We start from the raw sequence: 22,365 nt of genomic DNA, 5'->3' as shown, positions 1-22,365 counted from the left end.
CCTTTATAAAATGCACAGGCTAATCTGGGGGCACACATGAGACATTCACAGGCTAATCTGGGGGCACACGCGAGACATTCACAGCCTTTATAAACTGCACAGGCTAATCTGGGGGCACACATGAGACATTCACAGCCTTTATTAGCTGCACAGGCTAATCTTGGGGCACACGGGAGACATTCACAGCCTTTATAAACTGCACAGGCTAATCTGGGGACACACATGAGACATTCCCAGGCTAATCTGGGGGCAAACATGAGAAATTCACAGCCTTTAAAAACTGCACAGGCTAATCTGGGGGCACACATGAGACATTCACAGGCTTATCTGGGTGCACATGTGAGACATTCACAGGCTTATCTGGGGGCACACATGAGACATTCACAGGCTTATCTGGGGGCACACATGAGACATTCACAGGCTTATCTGGGGGCACACATGAGACATTCACAGGCTAATCTGGGGGCACACATGAGACATTCACAGCCTTTATTAACTGCACAGGCTAATCTGGGGGCACATGTGAGATATTCACAGGCTTATCTGGGGGCACACGTGGGACATTTACAGGCTAATCTGGGGGCACATGTGAGACATTCACAGGCTAATCTGGGGGCACACATGAGACATTTACAGGCTAATCTGGGGGCACATGTGAGATATTCACAGGCTAATCTGGGGGCACACATGAGACATTTACAGGCTAATCTGGGGGCACATGTGAGACATTCACAGGCTAATCTGGGGGCACATGTGAGATATTCACAGGCTTATCTGGGGGCACACATGAGACATTCACAGGCTAATCTGGGGGCACACGTGAGACATTTACAGGCTAATCTGGGGGCACATGTGAGACATTTACAGGCTAATCTGGGGGCACACATGAGACATTCACAGGCTAATCTGGTGGCACATGTGAGACATTCACAGGCTAATCTGGGGGCACATGTGAGACATTCACAGGCTAATCTGGGGGCACACATGAGACATTCACAGGCTAATCTGGGGGCACACGCAAGACATTCACAGCCTTTCTAAACTGCACAGGCTAATCTGGGGGCACACATGAGACATTCACAGGCTAATCTGGGGGCAAACATGAGACATTCACAGCCTTTATAAAATGCACAGGCTAATCTGAGGCACACATGAGACATTCACAGGCTAATCTGGGGGCACACGCGAGACATTCATAGCCTTTATAAACTGCACAGGCTAATCTGGGGGCTCACATGAGACATTCACAGGCTAATCTGGGGGCACACATGAGACATTCACAGGCTAATCTGGTGGCACACATGAGACATTCACAGGCTAATCTGGGGGCACACATGAGACATTCACAGGCTAATCTAGGGGCACACATGAGACATTCACAGGCTAATCTGGTGGCACACATGAGACATTCACAGGCTAATCTGGGGGAACACATGAGACATTCACAGGCTAATCTGGGGGCACATGTGAGACATTCACAGGCTAATCTGGGGGCACACATGAGACATTCACAGGCTAATCTGGGGGCACACATGAGACATTCACAGGCTAATCTGGGGGCACACATGAGACATTCACAGGCTAATCTGGGGGCACACATGAGACATTCACAGGCTAATCTGGGGGCACACATGAGACATTCACAGCCTTAATAAACTGCACAGGCTAATCTGGGGGCACACACGAGACATTCACAGGCTAATCTGGGGGCACACATGAGACATTCACAGCCTTTATAAACTGCACAGGCTAATCTGGGGGGCACACATGAGACATTCACAGCCTTTATTAACTGCACAGGCTAATCTGGGGGCACAAGTGAGACATTCACAGGCTAATCTGGGGGCACACATGAGACATTCACAACCTTTATAAAATGCACAGGCTAATCTGGGGGCACACATGAGACATTCACAAGCTGATCTGGGGGCACACGCGAGACATTCACAGCCTTTATAAACTGCAGAGGCTAATCTGGGGGCACACATGAGACATTCACAGCCTTTATTAGCTGCACAGGCTAATCTGGGGGCACACGGGAGACATTCACAGCCTTTATAAACTGCACAGGCTAATCTGGGGACACACATGAGACATTCCCAGGCTAATCTGGGGGCAAACATGAGAAATTCACAGCCTTTAAAAACTGCACAGGCTAATCTGGGGGCACATATGAGACATTCACAGGCTTATCTGGGTGCACATGTGAGACATTCACAGGCTTATCTGGGGGCACACATGAGACATTTACAGGCTTATCTGGGGGCACACATGAGACATTCACAGGCTTATCTGGGGGCACACATGAGACATTCACAGGCTAATCTGGGGGCACACATGAGACATTCACATCCTTTATTAACTGCACAGGCTAATCTGGGGGCACATGTGAGATATTCACAGGCTAATCTGGGGGCACACATGACACATTTACAGGCTAATCTGGGGGAACATGTGAGACATTCACAGGCTTATCTGGGGGCACACGTGAGACATTCACAGCCTTATCTGGGGGCACACGTGAGACATTCACAGGCTAATCTGGGGGCACATGTGAGATATTCACAGGCTAATCTGGGGGCACACATGAGACATTTACAGGCTAATCTGGGGGCACATGTGAGACATTCACAGGCTAATCTGGGGGCACACGTGAGACATTTACAGGCTAATCTGGGGGAACATGTGAGACATTCACAGGCTTATCTGGGGGCACACATGAGACATTTACAGGCTTATCTGGGGGCACATGTGAGACATTCACAGGCTAATCTGGGGGGCACATGTGAGATATTCACAGGCTTATCTGGGGGCACACATGAGACATTCACAGGCTTATCTGGGGGCACACGTGAGACATTTACAGGCTAATCTGGGGGCACATGTGAGACATTCACAGGCTAATCTGGGGGCACACATGAGACATTCACAGGCTAATCTGGGGGCACACGCAAGACATTCACAGCCTTTCTAAACTGCACAGGCTAATCTGGGGGCACACATGAGACATTCACAGGCTAATCTGGGGGCAAACATGAGACATTCACAGCCTTTATAAAATGCACAGGCTAATCTGAGGCACACATGAGACATTCACAGGCTAATCTGGGGGCACACGCGAGACATTTACAGCCTTTATAAACAGCACAGGCTAATCTGGGGGCACACATGAGACATTCACAGGCTAATCTGGGGGCACATGTGAGACATTCACAGGCTAATCTGGGGGCACACATGAGACATTCACAGGCTAATCTGGGGCCACACGCAAGACATTCACAGCCTTTCTAAACTGCACAGGCTAATCTGGGGGCACACATGAGACATTCACAGGCTAATCTGGGGGCAAACATGAGACATTCACAGCCTATATAAAATGCACAGGCTAATCTGAGGCACACATGAGACATTCACAGGCTAATCTGGGGGCACACGCGAGACATTCACAGCCTTTATAAACTGCACAGGCTAATCTGGGGGCACACATGAGACATTCACAGGCTAATCTGGGGGCACACATGAGACATTCACAGGCTAATCTGGGGGCACATGTGAGACATTCACAGGCTAATCTGGGGGCACACATGAGACATTCACAGGCTAATCTGGGGGCACACATGAGACATTCACAGGCTAATCTGGGGGCACACATGAGACATTCACAGGCTAATCTGGGGGCACACATGAGACATTCACAGCCTTAATAAACTGCACAGGCTTATCTGGGGGCACACACGAGACATTCACAGGCTAATCTGGGGGCACACATGAGACATTCACAGGCTAATCTGGGGGCACACATGAGACATTCACAGCCTTTATAAAATGCACAGGCTAATCTGGGGGCACACATGAGACATTCACAGGCTAATCTGGGGGCACACACGAGACATTCACAGCCTTTATAAACTGCACAGGCTAATCTGGGGGCACACAGGAGACATTCACAGGCTAATCTGGAGGCACACATGAGACATTCACAGGCTAATCTGGGGGCACACATGAGACATTCACAGGCTAATCTGGGGGCACACATGAGACATTCACAGGCTAATCTGGGGGCACACATGAGACATTCACAGCCTTTATAAAATGCACAGGCTAATCTGGGGGCACACATGAGACATTCACAGGCTAATCTGGGGGCACACGCGAGACATTCACAGCCTTTATAAACTGCACAGGCTAATCTGGGGGCACACATGAGACATTCACAGGCTAATCTGGGGGCACACATGAAACATTCACAGGCTAATCTGGGGGCACACATGAGACATTCACAGCCTTTATAAACTGCACAGGCTAATCTGGGGGCACACATGAGACATTCACAGCCTTTATTAACTGCACAGGCTAATCTGGGGGCACACATGAGACATTCACAGGCTAATCTGGGGGCACACGTGAGACATTCATAGGCTAATCTGGGGGCACACATGAGACATTCACAGGCTTATCTGGGGGCACACATGAGACATTCACAGGCTAATCTGGGGGCACACATGAGACATTCACAGGCTAATCTGGGGGCACATGTGAGACATTCACAGCCTTTATTAACTGCAGAGGCTAATCTGGGGGCACACGCAAGACATTCACAGCCTTTCTAAACTGCACAGGCTAATCTGGGGGCACACATGAGACATTCACAGGCTAATCTGGGGGCAAACATGAGACATTCACAGCCTTTATAAAATGCACAGGCTAATCTGAGGCACACATGAGACATTCACAGGCTAATCTGGGGGCACACGCGAGACATTCACAGCCTTTTTAAACTGCACAGGCTAATCTGGGGGCACACATGAGACATTCACAGGCTAATCTGGGGGCACACATGAGACATTCACAGGCTAATCTGGTGGCACACATGAGACATTCACAGGCTAATCTGGGGGCACACATGAGACATTCACAGGCTAATCTGGGGGCACACATGAGACATTCACAGGCTAATCTGGTGGCACACATGAGACATTCACAGGCTAATCTGGGGGCACACATGAGACATTCACAGGCTAATCTGGGGGCACATGTGAGACATTCACAGGCTAATCTGGGGGCACACATGAGACATTCACAGGCTAATCTGGGGGCACACATGAGACATTCACAGGCTAATCTGGGGGCACACATGAGACATTCACAGGCTAATCTGGGGGCACACATGAGACATTCACAGCCTTAATAAACTGCACAGGCTAATCTGGGGGCACACACGAGACATTCACAGGCTAATCTGGGGGCACACATGAGACATTCACAGCCTTTATAAACTGCACAGGCTAATCTGGGGGCACACATGAGACATTCACAGCCTTTATTAACTGCACAGGCTAATCTGGGGGCACACGTGAGACATTCACAGGCTAATGTGGGGGCACACATGAGACATTCACATCCTTTATAAAATGCACAGGCAAATCTGGGGGCACACATGAGACATTCACAGGCTAATCTGGGGGCACACGCAAGACATTCACAGCCTTTATAAACTGCACAGGCTAATCTGGGGGCACACATGAGACATTCACAGCCTTTATTAGCTGCACAGGCTTATCTGGGGGCACACGGGAGACATTCACAGCCTTTATAAACTGCACAGGCTAATCTGGGGACACACATGAGACATTCCCAGGCTAATCTGGGGGCAAACATGAGAAATTCACAGCCTTCAAAAACTGCACAGGCTAATCTGGGGGCACACATGAGACATTCACAGGCTTATCTGGGTGCACATGTGAGACATTCACAGGCTTATCTGGGGGCACACATGAGACATTCACAGGCTTATCTGGGGGCACACATGAGACATTCACAGGCTTATCTGGGGGCACACATGAGACATTCACAGACTAATCTGGGGGCACACATGAGACATTCACAGCCTTTATTAACTGCACAGGCTAATCTGGGAGCACATGTGAGATATTCACAGGCTTATCTGGGGGCACATGTGAGACATTCACAGGCTAATCTGGGGGCACACATGAGACATTCACAGGCTAATCTGGGGGCACACGCAAGACATTCACAGCCTTTCTAAACTGCACATGCTAATCTGGGGGCACACATGAGACATTCACAGGCTAATCTGGGGGCAAACATGAGACATTCACAGCCTTTATAAAATGCACAGGCTAATCTGAGGCACACATGAGACATTCACAGGCTAATCTGGGGGCACACGCGAGACATTCATAGCCTTTATAAACTGCACAGGCTAATCTGGGGGCTCACATGAGACATTCACAGGCTAATCTGGGGGCACACATGAGACATTCACAGGCTAATCTGGTGTCACACATGAGACATTCACAGGCTAATCTGGGGGCACACATGAGACATTCACAGGCTAATCTAGGGGCACACATGAGACATTCACAGGCTAATCTGGTGGCACACATGAGACATTCACAGGCTAATCTGGGGGAACACATGAGACATTCACAGGCTAATCTGGGGGCACATGTGAGACATTCACAAGCTAATCTGGGGGCACACATGAGACATTCACAGGCTAATCTGGGGGCACACATGAGACATTCACAGGCTAATCTGGGGGCACACATGAGACATTCACAGGCTAATCTGGGGGCACACATGAGACATTCACAGCCTTAATAAACTGCACAGGCTAATCTGGGGGCACACACGAGACATTCACAGGCTAATCTGGGGGCACACATGAGACATTCACAGCCTTTATAAACTGCACAGGCTAATCTGGGGGGCACACATGAGACATTCACAGCCTTTATTAACTGCACAGGCTAATCTGGGGGAACAAGTGAGACATTCACAGGCTAATCTGGGGGCACACATGAGACATTCACAGCCTTTATAAAATGCACAGGCTAATCTGGGGGCACACATGAGACATTCACAGGCTGATCTGGGGGCACACGCGAGACATTCACAGCCTTTATAAACTGCACAGGCTAATCTGGGGGCACACATGAGACATTCACAGCCTTTATTAGCTGCACAGGCTAATCTGGGGGCACACGGGAGACATTCACAGCCTTTATAAACTGCACAGGCTAATCTGGGGACACACATGAGACATTCCCAGGCTAATCTGGGGGCAAACATGAGAAATTCACAGCCTTTAAAAACTGCACAGGCTAATCTGGGGGCACATATGAGACATTCACAGGCTTATCTGGGTGCACATGTGAGACATTCACAGGCTTATCTGGGGGCACACATGAGACATTTACAGGCTTATCTGGGGGCACACATGAGACATTCACAGGCTTATCTGGGGGCACACATGAGACATTCACAGGCTAATCTGGGGGCACACATGAGACATTCACAGCCTTTATTAACTGCACAGGCTAATCTGGGGGCACATGTGAGATATTCACAGGCTAATCTGGGGGCACACATGAGACATTTACAGGCTAATCTGGGGGAACATGTGAGACATTCACAGGCTTATCTGGGAGCACACGTGAGACATTCACAGCCTTATCTGGGGGCACACGTGAGACATTCACAGGCTAATCTGGGGGCACATGTGAGATATTCACAGGCTAATCTGGGGGCACACATGAGACATTTACAGGCTAATCTGGGGGCACATGTGAGACATTCACAGGCTAATTTGGGGGCACACATGAGACATTTACAGGCTAATCTGGGGGAACATGTGAGACATTCACAGGCTTATCTGGGGGCACACATGAGACATTTACAGGCTTATCTGGGGGCACATGTGAGACATTCACAGGCTAATCTGGGGGCACATGTGAGATATTCACAGGCTTATCTGGGGGCACACATGAGACATTCACAGGCTTATCTGGGGGCACACGTGAGACATTTACAGGCTAATCTGGGGGCACATGTGAGACATTCACAGGCTAATCTGGGGGCACACATGAGACATTCACAGGCTAATCTGGGGGCACACGCAAGACATTCACAGCCTTTCTAAACTGCACAGGCTAATCTGGGGGCACACATGAGACATTCACAGGCTAATCTGGGGGCAAACATGAGACATTCACAGCCTTTATAAAATGCACAGGCTAATCTGAGGCACACATGAGACATTCACAGGCTAATCTGGGGGCACACGCGAGACATTTACAGCCTTTATAAACAGCACAGGCTAATCTGGGGGCACACATGAGACATTCACAGGCTAATCTGGGGGCACATGTGAGACATTCACAGGCTAATCTGGGGGCACACATGAGACATTCACAGGCTAATCTGAGGCACACGCAAGACATTCACAGCCTTTCTAAACTGCACAGGCTAATCTGGGGGCACACATGAGACATTCACAGGCTAATCTGGGGGCAAACATGAGACATTCACAGCCTTTATAAAATGCACAGGCTAATCTGAGGCACACATGAGACATTCACAGGCTAATCTGGGGGCACACGCGAGACATTCACAGCCTTTATAAACTGCACAGGCTAATCTGGGGGCACACATGAAACATTCACAGGCTAATCTGGGGGCACACATGAGACATTCACAGGCTAATCTGGTGGCACACATGAGACATTCACAGGCTAATCTGGGGGCACACATGAGACATTCACAGGCTAATCTGGGGGCACACATGAGACATTCACAGGCTAATCTGGTGGCACAAATGAGACATTCACAGGCTAATCTGGGGGCACACATGAGACATTCACAGGCTAATCTGGGGGCACATGTGAGACATTCACAGGCTAATCTGGGGGCACACATGAGACATTCACAGGCTAATCTGGGGGCACACATGAGACATTCACAGGCTAATCTGGGGGCACACATGAGACATTCACAGGCTAATCTGGGGGCACACATGAGACATTCACAGCCTTAATAAACTGCACAGGCTTATCTGGGGGCACACATGAGACATTCACAGGCTAATCTGGGGGCACACATGAGACATTCACAGGCTAATCTGGGGGCACACATGAGACATTCACAGCCTTTATAAAATGCACAGGCTAATCTGGGGGCACACATGAGACATTCACAGGCTAATCTGGGGGCACACACGAGACATTCACAGCCTTTATAAACTGCACAGGCTAATCTGGGGGCACACAGGAGACATTCACAGGCTAATCTGGGGGCACACATGAGACATTCACAGGCTAATCTGGGGGCACATGTGAGACATTCACAGGCTAATCTGGGGGCACACATGAGACATTCACAGGCTAATCTGGGGGCACACATGAGACATTCACAACCTTTATAAAATGCACAGGCTAATCTGGGGGCACACATGAGACATTCACAGGCTAATCTGGGGGCACACGCGAGACATTCACAGCCTTTATAAACTGCACAGGCTAATCTGGGGGCACACATGAGACATTCACAGGCTAATCTTGGGGCACACATGAAACATTCACAGGCTAATCTGGGGGCACACATGAGACATTCACAGCCTTTATAAACTGCACAGGCTAATCTGGGGGCACACATGAGACATTCACAGCCTTTATTAACTGCACAGGCTAATCTGGGGGCACACATGAGACATTCACAGGCTAATCTGGGGGCACACGTGAGACATTCATAGGCTAATCTGGGGGCACACATGAGCCATTCACAGGCTTATCTGGGGGCACACATGAGACATTCACAGGCTAATCTGGGGGCACACATGAGACATTCACAGGCTAATCTGGGGGCACATGTGAGACATTCACAGCCTTTATTAACTGCAGAGGCTAATCTGGGGGCACACGCAAGACATTCACAGCCTTTCTAAACTGCACAGGCTAATCTGGGGGCACACATGAGACATTCACAGGCTAATCTGGGGGCAAACATGAGACATTCACAGCCTTTATAAAATGCACAGGCTAATCTGAGGCACACATGAGACATTCACAGGCTAATCTGGGGGCACATGTGAGACATTCACAGGCTAATCTGGGGGCACACCTGAGACATTCACAGGCTAATCTGGGGGCACACATGAGACATTTACAGGCTAATCTGGGGGCACACATGAGACATTCACAGGCTAATCTCGGGGCACACATGAGACATTCACAGGCTAATCTGGGGGCACACCTGAGACCTTCACAGGCTAATCTGGGGGCACACATGAGACATTCACAGGCTAATCTGGGGGCACACATGAGACATTCACAGGCTAATCTCGGGGCACACATGAGACATTCACTGGCTAATCTGGGGGCACACATGAGACATTCACAGGCTAATCTGGGGGCACACATGAGACATTCACAGGCTAATCTCGGGGCACACATGAGACATTCACAGGCTAATCTGGGGGCACACATGAGACATTCACAGGCTAATCTGGAGGCACAAATGAGAGATTCACAGGCTAATCTGGGGGCACAAATGAGACATTCACAGCCTTTATAAACTGCACAGGCTAATCTGGGGGCACACATGAGACATTCACAGCCTTTATTAACTGCACAGGCTAATCTGGGGGCACACGTGAGACATTCACAGGCTAATCTGGGGGCACACATTAGACATTCACAGCCTTTATAAAATGCACAGGCTAATCTGGGGGCACACATGAGACATTCACAGGCTAATCTGGGGGCACACGCGAGACATTCACAGCCTTTATAAACTGCACAGGCTAATCTGGGGGCACACATGAGACATTCACAGCCTTTATTAGCTGCACAGCTAATCTGGGGGCACACGGGAGACATTCACAGCCTTTATAAACTGCACAGGCTAATCTGGGGGCACACATGAGACATTTCCAGGCTAATCTGGGGGCACACATGAGACATTCACAGCCTTAATTAACTGCACAGGCTAATCTGGGGGCACATGTGATATATTCACAGGCTTATCTGGGGGCACACGTGAGACATTTACAGGCTAATCTGGGGGCACATGTGAGACATTCACAGGCTTATCTGGGGGCACACGTGAGACATTTACAGGCTAATCTGGGGGCACATGTGAGACATTCACAGGCTTATCTGGGGGCACACATGAGACATTTACAGGCTAATCTGGGGGCACATGTGAGACATTCACAGGCTAATCTGGGGGCACATGTGAGATATTCACAGGCTTATCTGGGGGCACACATGAGACATTCACAGGCTTATCTGGGGGCACACGTGAGACATTTACAGGCTAATCTGGGGGCACATGTGAGACATTTACAGGCTAATCTGGGGGCACACATGAGACATTCACAGGCTAATCTGGGGGCACACATGAGACATTCACAGGCTAATCTGGTGGCACATGTGAGACATTCACAGGCTAATCTGGGGGCACATGTGAGACATTCACAGGCTAATCTGGGGGCACACATGAGACATTCACAGGCTAATCTGGGGGCACACGCAAGACATTCACAGCCTTTCTAAACTGCACAGGCTAATCTGGGGGCACACATGAGACATTCACAGGCTAATCTGGGGGCAAACATGAGACATTCACAGCCTTTATAAAATGCACAGGCTAATCTGAGGCACACATGAGACATTCACAGGCTAATCTGGGGGCTCACACGAGACATTCACAGCCTTTTTAAACTGCACAGGCTAATCTGGGGGCACACATGAGACATTCACAGGCTAATCTGGGGGCACACATGAGACATTCACAGGCTAATCTGGTGGCACACATGAGACATTCACAGGCTAATCTGGGGGCACACATGAGACATTCACAGGCTTATCTGGGGGCACACATGAGACATTCACAGGCTAATCTGGTGGCACACATGAGACATTCACAGGCTAATCTGGGGGCACACATGAGACATTCACAGGCTAATCTGGGGGCACATGTGAGACATTCACAGGCTAATCTGGGGGCACACATGAGACATTCACAGGCTAATCTGGGGGCACACATGAGACATTCACAGGCTAATCTGGGGGCACACATGAGACATTCACAGGCTAATCTGGGGGCACACATGAGACATTCACAGCCTTAATAAACTGCACAGGCTAATCTGGGGGCACACACGAGACATTCACAGGCTAATCTGGGGGCACACATGAGACATTCACAGCCTTTATAAACTGCACAGGCTAATCTGGGGGCACACATGAGACATTCACAGCCTTTATTAACTGCACAGGCTAATCTGGGGGCACACGTGAGACATTCACAGGCTAATCTGGGGGCACACATGAGACATTCACAGCCTTTATAAAATGCACAGGCTAATCTGGGGGCACACATGAGACATTCACAGGCTAATCTGGGGGCACACGCGAGACATTCACAGCCTTTATAAACTGCACAGGCTAATCTGGGGGCACACATGAGACATTCACAGCCTTTATTAGCTGCACAGGCTTATCTGGGGGCACACGGGAGACATTCACAGCCTTTATAAACTGCACAGGCTAATCTGGGGACACACATGAGACATTCCCAGGCTAATCTGGGGGCAAACATGAGAAATTCACAGCCTTTAAAAACTGCACAGGCTAATCTGGGGGCACACATGAAACATTCACAGGCTTATCTGGGTGCACATGTGAGACATTCACAGGCTTATCTGGGGCATACATGAGACATTCACAGGCTTATCTGGGGGCACACATGAGACATTCACAGGCTTATCTGGGGGCACACATGAGACATTCACAGACTAATCTGGGGGCACACATGAGACATTCACAGCCTTTATTAACTGCACAGGCTAATCTGGGGGCACATGTGAGATATTCACAGGCTTATCTGGGGGCACACGTGAGACATTTACAGGCTAATCTGGGGGCACATGTGAGACATTCACAGGCTTATCTGGGGGCACACATGAGACATTTACAGGCTAATCTGGGGGCACATGTGAGACATTCACAGGCTTATCTGGGGGCACACATGAGACATTTACAGGCTAATCTGGGGGCACATGTGAGATATTCACAGGCTTATCTGGGGGCACACATGAGACATTTACAGGCTAATCTGGGGGCACATGTGAGACATTCACAGGCTAATCTGGGGGCACATGTGAGATATTCACAGGCTTATCTGGGGGCACACATGAGACATTCACAGGCTTATCTGGGGGCACACATGAGACATTTACAGGCTAATCTGGGGGCACAAGTGAGACATTTACAGGCTAATCTGGGGGCACACATGAGACATTCACAGGCTAATCTGGTGGCACATGTGAGACATTCACAGGCTAATCTGGGGGCACACGCAAGACATTCACAGCCTTTCTAAACTGCACAGGCTAATCTGGGGGCACACATGAGACATTCACAGGCTAATCTGGGGGCAAACATGAGACATTCACAGCCTTTATAAACTGCACAGGCTAATCTGAGGCACACATGAGACATTCACAGGCTAATCTGGGGGCACATGCGAGACATTCACAGGCTAATCTGGTGGCACACATGAGACATTCACAGGCTAATCTGGGGGCACACATGAGACATTCACAGGCTAATCTGGGGGCACACATGAGACATTCACAGGCCAATCTGGTGGCACACATGAGACATTCACAGGCTAATCTGGGGGCACACATGAGACATTCACAGGCTAATATGGGGGCACATGTGAGACATTCACAGGCTAATCTGGGGGCACACATGAGACATTCACTGGCTAATCTGGGGGCACACATGAGACATTCACAGGCTAATCTGGGGGCACACATGAGAAATTCACAGCCTTAATAAACTGCACAGGCTAATCTGGGGGCACACACGAGACATTCACAGGCTAATCTGGGGGCACACATGAGACATTCACAGGCTAATCTGGGGGCACACATGAGACATTCACAGCCTTTATAAAATGCACAGGCTAATCTGGGGGCACACATGAGACATTCACAGGCTAATCTGGGGGCACACACGAGACATTCACAGCCTTTATAAACTGCACAGGCTAATCTGGGGGCACACAGGAGACATTCACAGGCTAATCTGGGGGCACACATGAGACATTCACATGCTAATCTGGGGGCACACATGAGACATTCACAGGCTAATCTGGGGGCACACATGAGACATTCACAGCCTTTATAAACTGCACAGGCTAATCTGGGGGCACACATGAGACATTCACAGCCTTTATTAACTGCACAGGCTAATCTAGGGGCACACGTGAGACATTCACAGTCTTTATAAAATGCACAAGCTAATCTGGGGGCACACATTAGACATTCACAGGCTAATCTGGGGGCACACGCGAGACATTCACAGCCTTTATAAACTGCACAGGCTAATCTGGGGGCACACATGAGACATTCACAGGCTAATCTGGGGGCACACATGAGACATTCACAGCCTTTATTAGCTGCACAGGCTAATCTGGGGGCACACGGGAGACATTCACAGCCTTTATAAACTGCACAGGCTAATCTGGGGGCACACATGAGACTTTCACAGGCTAATCTGGGGGCACACATGAGACATTCACAGGCTAATCAGGGGGCAAACATGAGACATTCACAGCCTTTATAAACTTCACAGGCTAATCTGGGGGCACACACGAGACATTCACAGGCTAATCTGGGGGCACATGTGAGACATTCACAGGCTTATCTGGGGGCACACATGAGACATTCACAGGCTTATCTGGGGGCACACATGAGACATTTACAGGCTAATCTGGGGGCACATGTGAGACATTCACAGGCTTATCTGGGGGCACACATGAGACATTTACAGGCTTATCTGGGGGCACATGTGAGACATTCACAGGCTAATCTGGGGGCACATGTGAGACATTCACAGGCTAATCTGGAGGCACACATGAGACATTCACAGGCTAATCTGGGGGCACACGTGAGACATTCACAGGCTAATCTGGGGGCACACATGAGACATTCACAGGCTAATCTGGGGGCACACATGAGACATTCACAGGCTAATCTGGGGGCACATGTGAGACATTCACAGGCTAATCTGGAGGCACATGTGAGACATTCACAGGCTAATCTGGGGGCACACATGAGACATTCACAGGCTAATCTGGGGGCACACATGAGACATTCACAGGCTAATCTTGGGGCACACGTGAGACATTCACATCAAACCCCAATTTTTCCAGAGCGAGGCTTAAATCTAATGTACATGTACCAGGAATATCTAGGATGGCACAGCCTCCAAAGTACTGAGAGAACAGCTGGGCATTCAGGGTCGCGCTCATCAGTATGACCTTGAGATCTGGTCGTCGTGGCAACATGTCACGCAGATACATCAGCAGGAAGTCACTGACATTGGATGGGTTTATGTACATGTTTAACTCCCTTTTTAAATATTTGTTGAGCTCCTTATAGGGTTAGGATGTTTCAAGATGCTGTGAAATGGTCTTTGAAAAGTTTTTATTTGAATTCAGGAGCAGTAAAAAAATATATATTTGCAATAAATTTACTCGAGAGTGTTAAGTTATAATCCAGATCTAGACTGGTTATTGTTTCCATCATAATGGATTCTAAAATGCCAATAGAAAATCTAAATAACACTGTTTATCCTTGAATGTAATACATGTATCATACAATAGCAAGTTCGAATCATAAACATAACAATGGAGATTATTTTCTAAGTAATGGTATGACACATGCTGTGTGTAATTGCGAGCCAACCTTTTGTTATTATTACTTACGACCACGAAAATGTTACACCAAAAGTGTTGCTAGTGAAATAAGCATGTCTCTTGTTTACTTGCAGTCACATTAAATGAGCAAATAAATAATACACCATAATTTTACAAAAGATCTGTACAAGCACCTTCACTAAAATACAAAATAACATCATAAAATAATAAACACGTCAATATATACCTTTCTTCTGAACGTTCATGAACTTCATCGATAATGAGATGTGTGATACCATCAAGAGTGGTGTCCCCTTCTAAACGTCGCAGCACGATTCCTGTTGTGCAGAACAGCAGACGGGTGAAAGATGACTGCAAAGTAGAGTAAATATTTTGCACAAAGAAAAATAAATATTTGTGTTTCTTATTCAATTTTATTACAATTTTAATTAAATTTAGTTGTTGTTCAAGTTAAATATGTACTGATTGAATGCAATTTTATAAATTTGTTATTCTTCATATGTAATACTGTGCGGGGTGCAAGCTGTCAATAAAATATAGGAACAAATGTCAATGATTTTCAAATAACGTAGAAACTTCAAAAATAGTGTATGAAAAACTGTAAGAAGGAATAGATACACATTTGTATCAATAACTTAACATTTTTTTATATGAATGTGGGGTAAGTGATCATTTTAAATAACAGGTTTACCATAACATTCATAGTCTGCATATGTGTGGCAGGGGTATTAAACCCATATAACATAACTATATAGCATTTAGTACAGTTAAATCTCCAAAATTAAAAAAAACACATAAACAAAGCAATAAATACCATTAACACTTTAAAACAGTCTGGAGGTAATAATGGCCAACATTAACAAGTACCAGCACTAATGAACACCTGCATTTTCTCCATTCTGATCTGGTAACCGACAAGTCTACCCAGGTTATCTGCCCGTTCTTCAGCCACCCTCTCGGCCACTGCTATGGCGGAGATACGTCGCGGCTGAGTGCACAGGATGTGACAGAGGTGAAGGTCGTCAAGGCCCAGGTACTGGTCCATGATGAACTGGGGAACCTGGGTGGTTTTGCCGCATCTGAAATATGTCATTAGTTAGAATGAAATTAAGAAGAAAAAAATGTTAACAAGAGCAGATGTGCTGCAACCATATCAAAAGGTCTCAGAGCACATTTCATGATGTAAATACAGTTTGTAAAAATGTTTTTTGTTTTTTTTAACAATATTGTTGTCTCCAAAATAACACACCAACATTTTTCATGATAAATGTAAATGTGTTTTATGGCTTAACAATACCTTCTTACGAGATATAATCATCTGGTGTATAATTTTTCCTTGAGGTATCTCTTGTTACAATTTTTTTTTAAATTTAATTAGTGAGTGATTGGTCAAATTAGTTTTTCTTTAAAGAAAACCTATCAATGATCACAAGTGATATTTTTTAAATTTCTACCGAAAACAACAATTTTTTTATAGGTCAACTTTATATTATCAAAATAATGAAGTAGTTTCACAAATATTATGTCCTCCATCATTGATGTTTCATTTAATGTACTGCATGAATACAAGAGCCTGCAAAAGAGGAACTCCCAGTGAAGCAATGAATACAACTATTAATTCTCACTGATGAAACAAGAGATTTCCAATTGTAAATCAATTATATTTTCCTACACATTTTACTTGCTGAACAAACTAGAATACTCCTTCATAACCTTCATTAATCTACTGATTAAAGTAACACCACAGATCAATGCCTTTGATAACAGCAACAGACTAAAACTTACCCCGTCATTCCACTGATAACCACTACCTGGTTGCTATTGACAACATTCATGATTTCCACCTGCATATCCCAGGCTGGCAACTTCTGACGCCCCTCAAGCATTTTTTTGTACTTAACACTGGTCTAAGAAAACAGGCAAACACACATTTCTTAAATAAAACATTAAATGTTACAAACTGCATGATATGATATCAACCATTTATTGCTCCACCAACTCAGAAAGGTTTCGCTACAGACTATGATTTCCATCTATACTTTTTTGTCTATTGCAGGATTTAGCAAAGTTATATTCAAATTCATTATTTGCAGTGTAACAAAGATTTTGTCTCTAAAAACTACACATATAACATATCTGGTTAGATACATTTCAACTGCCTATAAACATAAAATTTACTCTAAAAGTGAACACATATCAAGATACCAACCTTTTTCTTCTTGAAATCTTCAATAAGCTTCCTGTTGGACTTCAATATTTCTGCAGGATTAGCCTTCTTTATGAACTCCTTGCTAACAGATCTTTTCACTTCCACCTTGTTGGCTTCAAGGTTTTCTTCAGTGGTAGGTTCATATTCTGTCCATTCTCAACATAGCATCAGTAGCCGCTGCTAGTCTTGCATCAGAAATATTATCAGGCTTTTCCTGGACACTGCTATTAATCTGAGTAACAAATGAACTACCCTGAGTAATTTCATCATCTTTTTTAACCCAGGCTGGAAGGGAAACTGGCACTGAAAACTCATGTGGTTGTTCAGTTATCACCTCATCAATTAACTTATCATTGTCTAACAAACTAACTATTGTGAAAATGGAGGGCTCTTCGTTTTCAGCCATCCTTTTAGCTTCCTCCATCATTCTCTTTGTGATATTCAAACAGACATGTTTTTCGATGAAATGATTTGTAGTTGAGAAAGCAACATAAGGTGGTTCCTTTGGATACAAATTTCCATTGGGAAACCGTACTTCGATTTCACTATTGAGATATGTTTTTTCCTCTATATGTGGCAATTTTTCTTTACTTTTCTCCACAGGTACACTGTGTATCATTCTGCATTTTCTACCAAATTTACAGAAACCTTTCAAATAAAATCTACACACAAGAATCTCTTTCTTTGTCTTTTCTTTCTCTTCCTTAACTTCCTTTTCTTCACGCTTTGGTTGCACAATTTTATCAAGGTATGATAAATCCAGCTTGATAATCCACACTTTGTTAGGGATTCTTTCGATGAACTTATCTTCATATATAGCCTGAAGAGCAAACATTTCCTCGGTCCGTAATTCTTGGACCTCCAGAGCAACTGCTTCATCAGTGCATGCGACTGTCACCAATGAGAAACACTCTGCTAGCAGGTACTCCAGCGACAAACCAAGATCACCGTCACACACCTGGAGCGCTTCAGTACAACGCTGCTTATCAAAGCCATATCTGCATTTTATAAATGAAAAGGAATTAATTTATAATCACTTATCATTTCATGACGGTATTTGCATGCATAATTATGAATATGAATATTTATATTAAAAGCACCTCTGTTTATCTAAGCAAAAGCTGCATTTTCAAAATGATAAGAATATTAATTAATAGTCATTAATAACTTCATGACTGCAAGCACATTCATTACTATGTGTATATTTTTCACTGCACCTCTGTTTACCAAAACCATGCCTGCATTTTTCAAAATGATAATAATATGAATTGATAGTTTTAAGTGACTTCATGACTGCATATACAATCGTTCTAAGCTACAAGTATGTGTATTTTTATTCAGCGCACCTCTGTTTATTTAAGCTGTAATTGCATTTTCATACAGAAAATTTAATAATCATTAATAACTGCACAACTATCCTTTATTAAAAATAATGATAAAATAACTTGTTAAAAGGAACATGTAATATAATACTGATTATGTTATACAAATATGTTTAATCAACATAAAAATATTACTCTAGTATCTTGAAAGGTTCTAGTAGGCTGAATTGTGAGTAAAGTAAAACTTGATTAGTGTTCAATGTAATTTCACTTTATCACCGATGAACAAAGTGCTTTGTTTTGGTATGATTTGTAGACATGTAAAAGACATTTTTAAGAGTTTTAAATTAAATGAACTTGGATTAACCTTACAACGATTAATGTGACTTTATTTGAGATTGATTGAAGAAAGACAAAAAAAGTTAGCTCCCCCTTAACTTACCTGAAAATTTATTGAAATTAAGCAATTGAGTTGACAAGAGGACTTGATTTTATAGTTAAACGTAATATATTATTTCTCAATTCAACAAGTAAACCTTCTATTGAAATGAACCTTGTCAGTTTCCTAACGGCTAGTGCGCTAACATTGGAGGTGTCTTCATTGCCTGTCACACCAGAGTCGTGCACTGCAGCGTCTGCCAACTTCAGCTGATTGTTCACAATCCAATACTGACTCTCTGCTCTATAGTCAGACTCCTCATATTCTTCTTCACTGTATGAATGATATATAGAGAAATCCCTGTTTTCCTTGTAACTTCGCTGCTTTAGTTTTAACAATTGTTGAAACTCTCAGAAGCATATGAAATCTTTTATTTCATTCCATCTCAGTATTTTTAATCTCACTTTAAAGCATAAAGATGGCAATAAAAAATGTTTAAGCAAATATATAAGAGCATACAATATATTTCTGAAATTACTTGAAGATGTTGTGATTGTTGTCAAATTGTTAAGACACTGAGCAAACAGGTTTTACAGTACTGACTTGAACTTATGTTGTGTAGAATGATATATTATCAACTTCTAAGTTTGGGAAGTCAAAAGTTGTTGAAAATTAAATGTTCTAAGGGATATACTTTTAAACTTAAAGTAAGTAAAAACATTAAAAAGACAGTTTGAAGCAGAAAGCAGATATTTTACATTACCTTGAAATAGCATCATCATTTTCCTCATCATCAGCACCATGTAAGTCTTTCAACATCCCCTTAACAAGCTCTTGGTTCTCTGAACTCATGTGCAGATGTTGCATGGTGACTTTAACAGGATTACTCCTAAAAGTTAAAACAATAACTATTAACTGCTTGTCATTTTGTGCCCGTTTTGCAAATGTTTGTTTTCTTTCTGTGACTAAAAAATATGTCATATTGCTTATCGTTGAATAAGGTTGTACATAACAATTTTTACAAACAATGCATAATCAACAAACCTTCTTGGAGGAAAACTGTCAATGCAGCCACCACCACTGGCACTAGACTTGTTAAATGAACCACGGCCTCTACCAATGAAGGACGGAACTCCTCTGGCAGCAAACTGATTTCCTAAGGGAGGGAGAGGTGACTCTGAAAACTCTGAATCGGGTCCATCATCATCGTATGCGTCATAAATGTCATCATCATCATATGCACTAGCACCACTTTTTCTTCCGCTGACAGATGGCCCTACCGGTCTCGTATTCACGTGTCCACGTCCTCGACGACTTTGTCGGCCACCGCCTCTATTGTGACGCCCTCCAACACGACGTTGTACTACCTTTTTGTCCATAGTTTATCTAATGTTAAAATTGAAACAGTAGTTATAATATGACACATGTAAGAAGTAAATAAATGAGTAATTTACATACGCACCGGTTTCCTTTTTTATGAAGAGTATTCCAAAATAGGCTAGACGATTTACCGGAAGCAGTTCATGTTTTTCCCTGTTTCATTCCAGAATCATCTGTAACTTGTAGTTTGTATCCATCGAAATCTTAAGACTTGACAGTTTCTACAAATAAATCAATATGGCACCCCAAAAGCGGAATAATGCTCCCAAACAATCGGAGTACAAAGACAAGGATAAACCGACACAAATTCGTATGAGCAACATAGAGGCAGCAAAGGGTAATTTGTTTGTTTACAATGGGGACCAAATGACAACATCATATATTTTAGTTACAGGCGTATAGCAACGTGTTTGTAAGGAAGCAATGTTGTTTTTTATGCACTGCATTATTGATTGTTCATTGATTTTTCCATGTGATTTTATGTTTCCCTTTATTCTGTCGATGAATTAATTGTTTGATTACAACATGTCAGAGCAAGATCTTCGCATGACATGTTAGTCTAAGGTATTGAGTTCATCTGAATAAATGCAGTGAAGCTGTGCAGGCACTAGTTGCCATATGGTCAAAAGAGAAAGACCACCAACAGTAAGATCACAATTAAATTAGGCTGGACCGTGGTCTCATTACAGCAAAGATAAAAACAGAAAGCTAGTCATAGTCTTTAGGAATACACACAGCCTCTTAGACAAGTGAGAAGCTTTGGATACATCGCCCATTTGACTCTGCAGTTATAGCTATGGACACAGTTTCCATTTCACATACTGTCACAATTGACACTTTCTATTTAACACATCACCCAAATTTTCTTGTCGCTCGTAATCACCGTGATTTGTCACGTTGGAACGATTGCGGTGATGCCAGAATCACGGCAAAAATCACAGGTCGCGTAGTGTATAAATCTATCCAATGCTTAGTATGTTGATTTTTTTTAGCTGTGGCTTCTGCAATCAGGACAAGTCTTGGGCCTCGAGGCATGGATAAAATGGTACGCATATGTTTGTAACTTTTGAATAATAATGACTAAATATCTCATACATTTTGTAAACCTCTGCTGCAATACAATTGTCTTGCAACATGTACATAATAAGTAATTGTGAAAACTTAAGAGCTTAATAAGGAAACCAATTATTATTTTTCAGTTTTTGCATAATATTTTTAATGCAACTGTTTTTGATTGTCATTTGAGTGTTGTTCATGTAGATTCAAGCTGCCAATGGAGATGTGACAATCACCAATGATGGAGCTACGATTCTCAAACAAATGCAAGTTTTGCATCCAGCAGCTAAAATGGTAAGCATTCTCATATAAAAGCATCTCAAAAACATGAGTGACCAAATAAAACATTTATTTAAAACATCTCATGCATTTTAAATTGTTTCTGATTTAGTTAATCCTCATGTTACCACTGAACTCTTTGATGTTTTGTTGGTCAAGTTACCAGACAACAAGTTTTGCAAGCATATAAATGTATACATAAA

At 44.5% G+C, this 22,365-nt stretch overlaps 2 protein-coding genes across 2 annotated transcripts in view; one reads left to right on the top strand and one right to left on the bottom strand.

Annotated features, from left to right (window-relative positions):
• LOC127871782 (putative ATP-dependent RNA helicase DHX57) overlaps window positions 1-20,964 on the bottom strand; it is a 49,779-nt gene extending 28,815 nt beyond the window's left edge. The window contains 10 exon segments of the mRNA XM_052414979.1: window positions 15,060-15,193; window positions 15,764-15,888; window positions 16,421-16,616; window positions 17,323-17,444; window positions 17,747-17,897; window positions 17,899-18,744; window positions 19,622-19,780; window positions 20,211-20,336; window positions 20,492-20,833; window positions 20,910-20,964. Of these exon segments, the coding sequence (XP_052270939.1) occupies window positions 15,060-15,193; window positions 15,764-15,888; window positions 16,421-16,616; window positions 17,323-17,444; window positions 17,747-17,897; window positions 17,899-18,744; window positions 19,622-19,780; window positions 20,211-20,336; window positions 20,492-20,826 (2,194 nt within the window). The 5' untranslated portion in view covers window positions 20,827-20,833; window positions 20,910-20,964.
• Window positions 20,938-22,365, top strand: part of LOC127871784 (T-complex protein 1 subunit delta-like) — a 31,241-nt gene continuing 29,813 nt past the window's right edge. The window contains exons 1-3 of the mRNA XM_052414981.1: window positions 20,938-21,164; window positions 21,820-21,872; window positions 22,088-22,177. Of these exons, the coding sequence (XP_052270941.1) occupies window positions 21,065-21,164; window positions 21,820-21,872; window positions 22,088-22,177 (243 nt within the window). The 5' untranslated portion in view covers window positions 20,938-21,064. The remainder of the gene's footprint in view (window positions 21,165-21,819; window positions 21,873-22,087; window positions 22,178-22,365) is intronic.

The sequence above is a fragment of the Dreissena polymorpha genome, chromosome 3 (genome assembly GCF_020536995.1).
Source record: "Dreissena polymorpha isolate Duluth1 chromosome 3, UMN_Dpol_1.0, whole genome shotgun sequence".
NCBI classification, from domain to species: domain Eukaryota; kingdom Metazoa; phylum Mollusca; class Bivalvia; order Myida; family Dreissenidae; genus Dreissena; species Dreissena polymorpha.
This window is presented reverse-complemented; position numbering and strand designations above follow the sequence as displayed.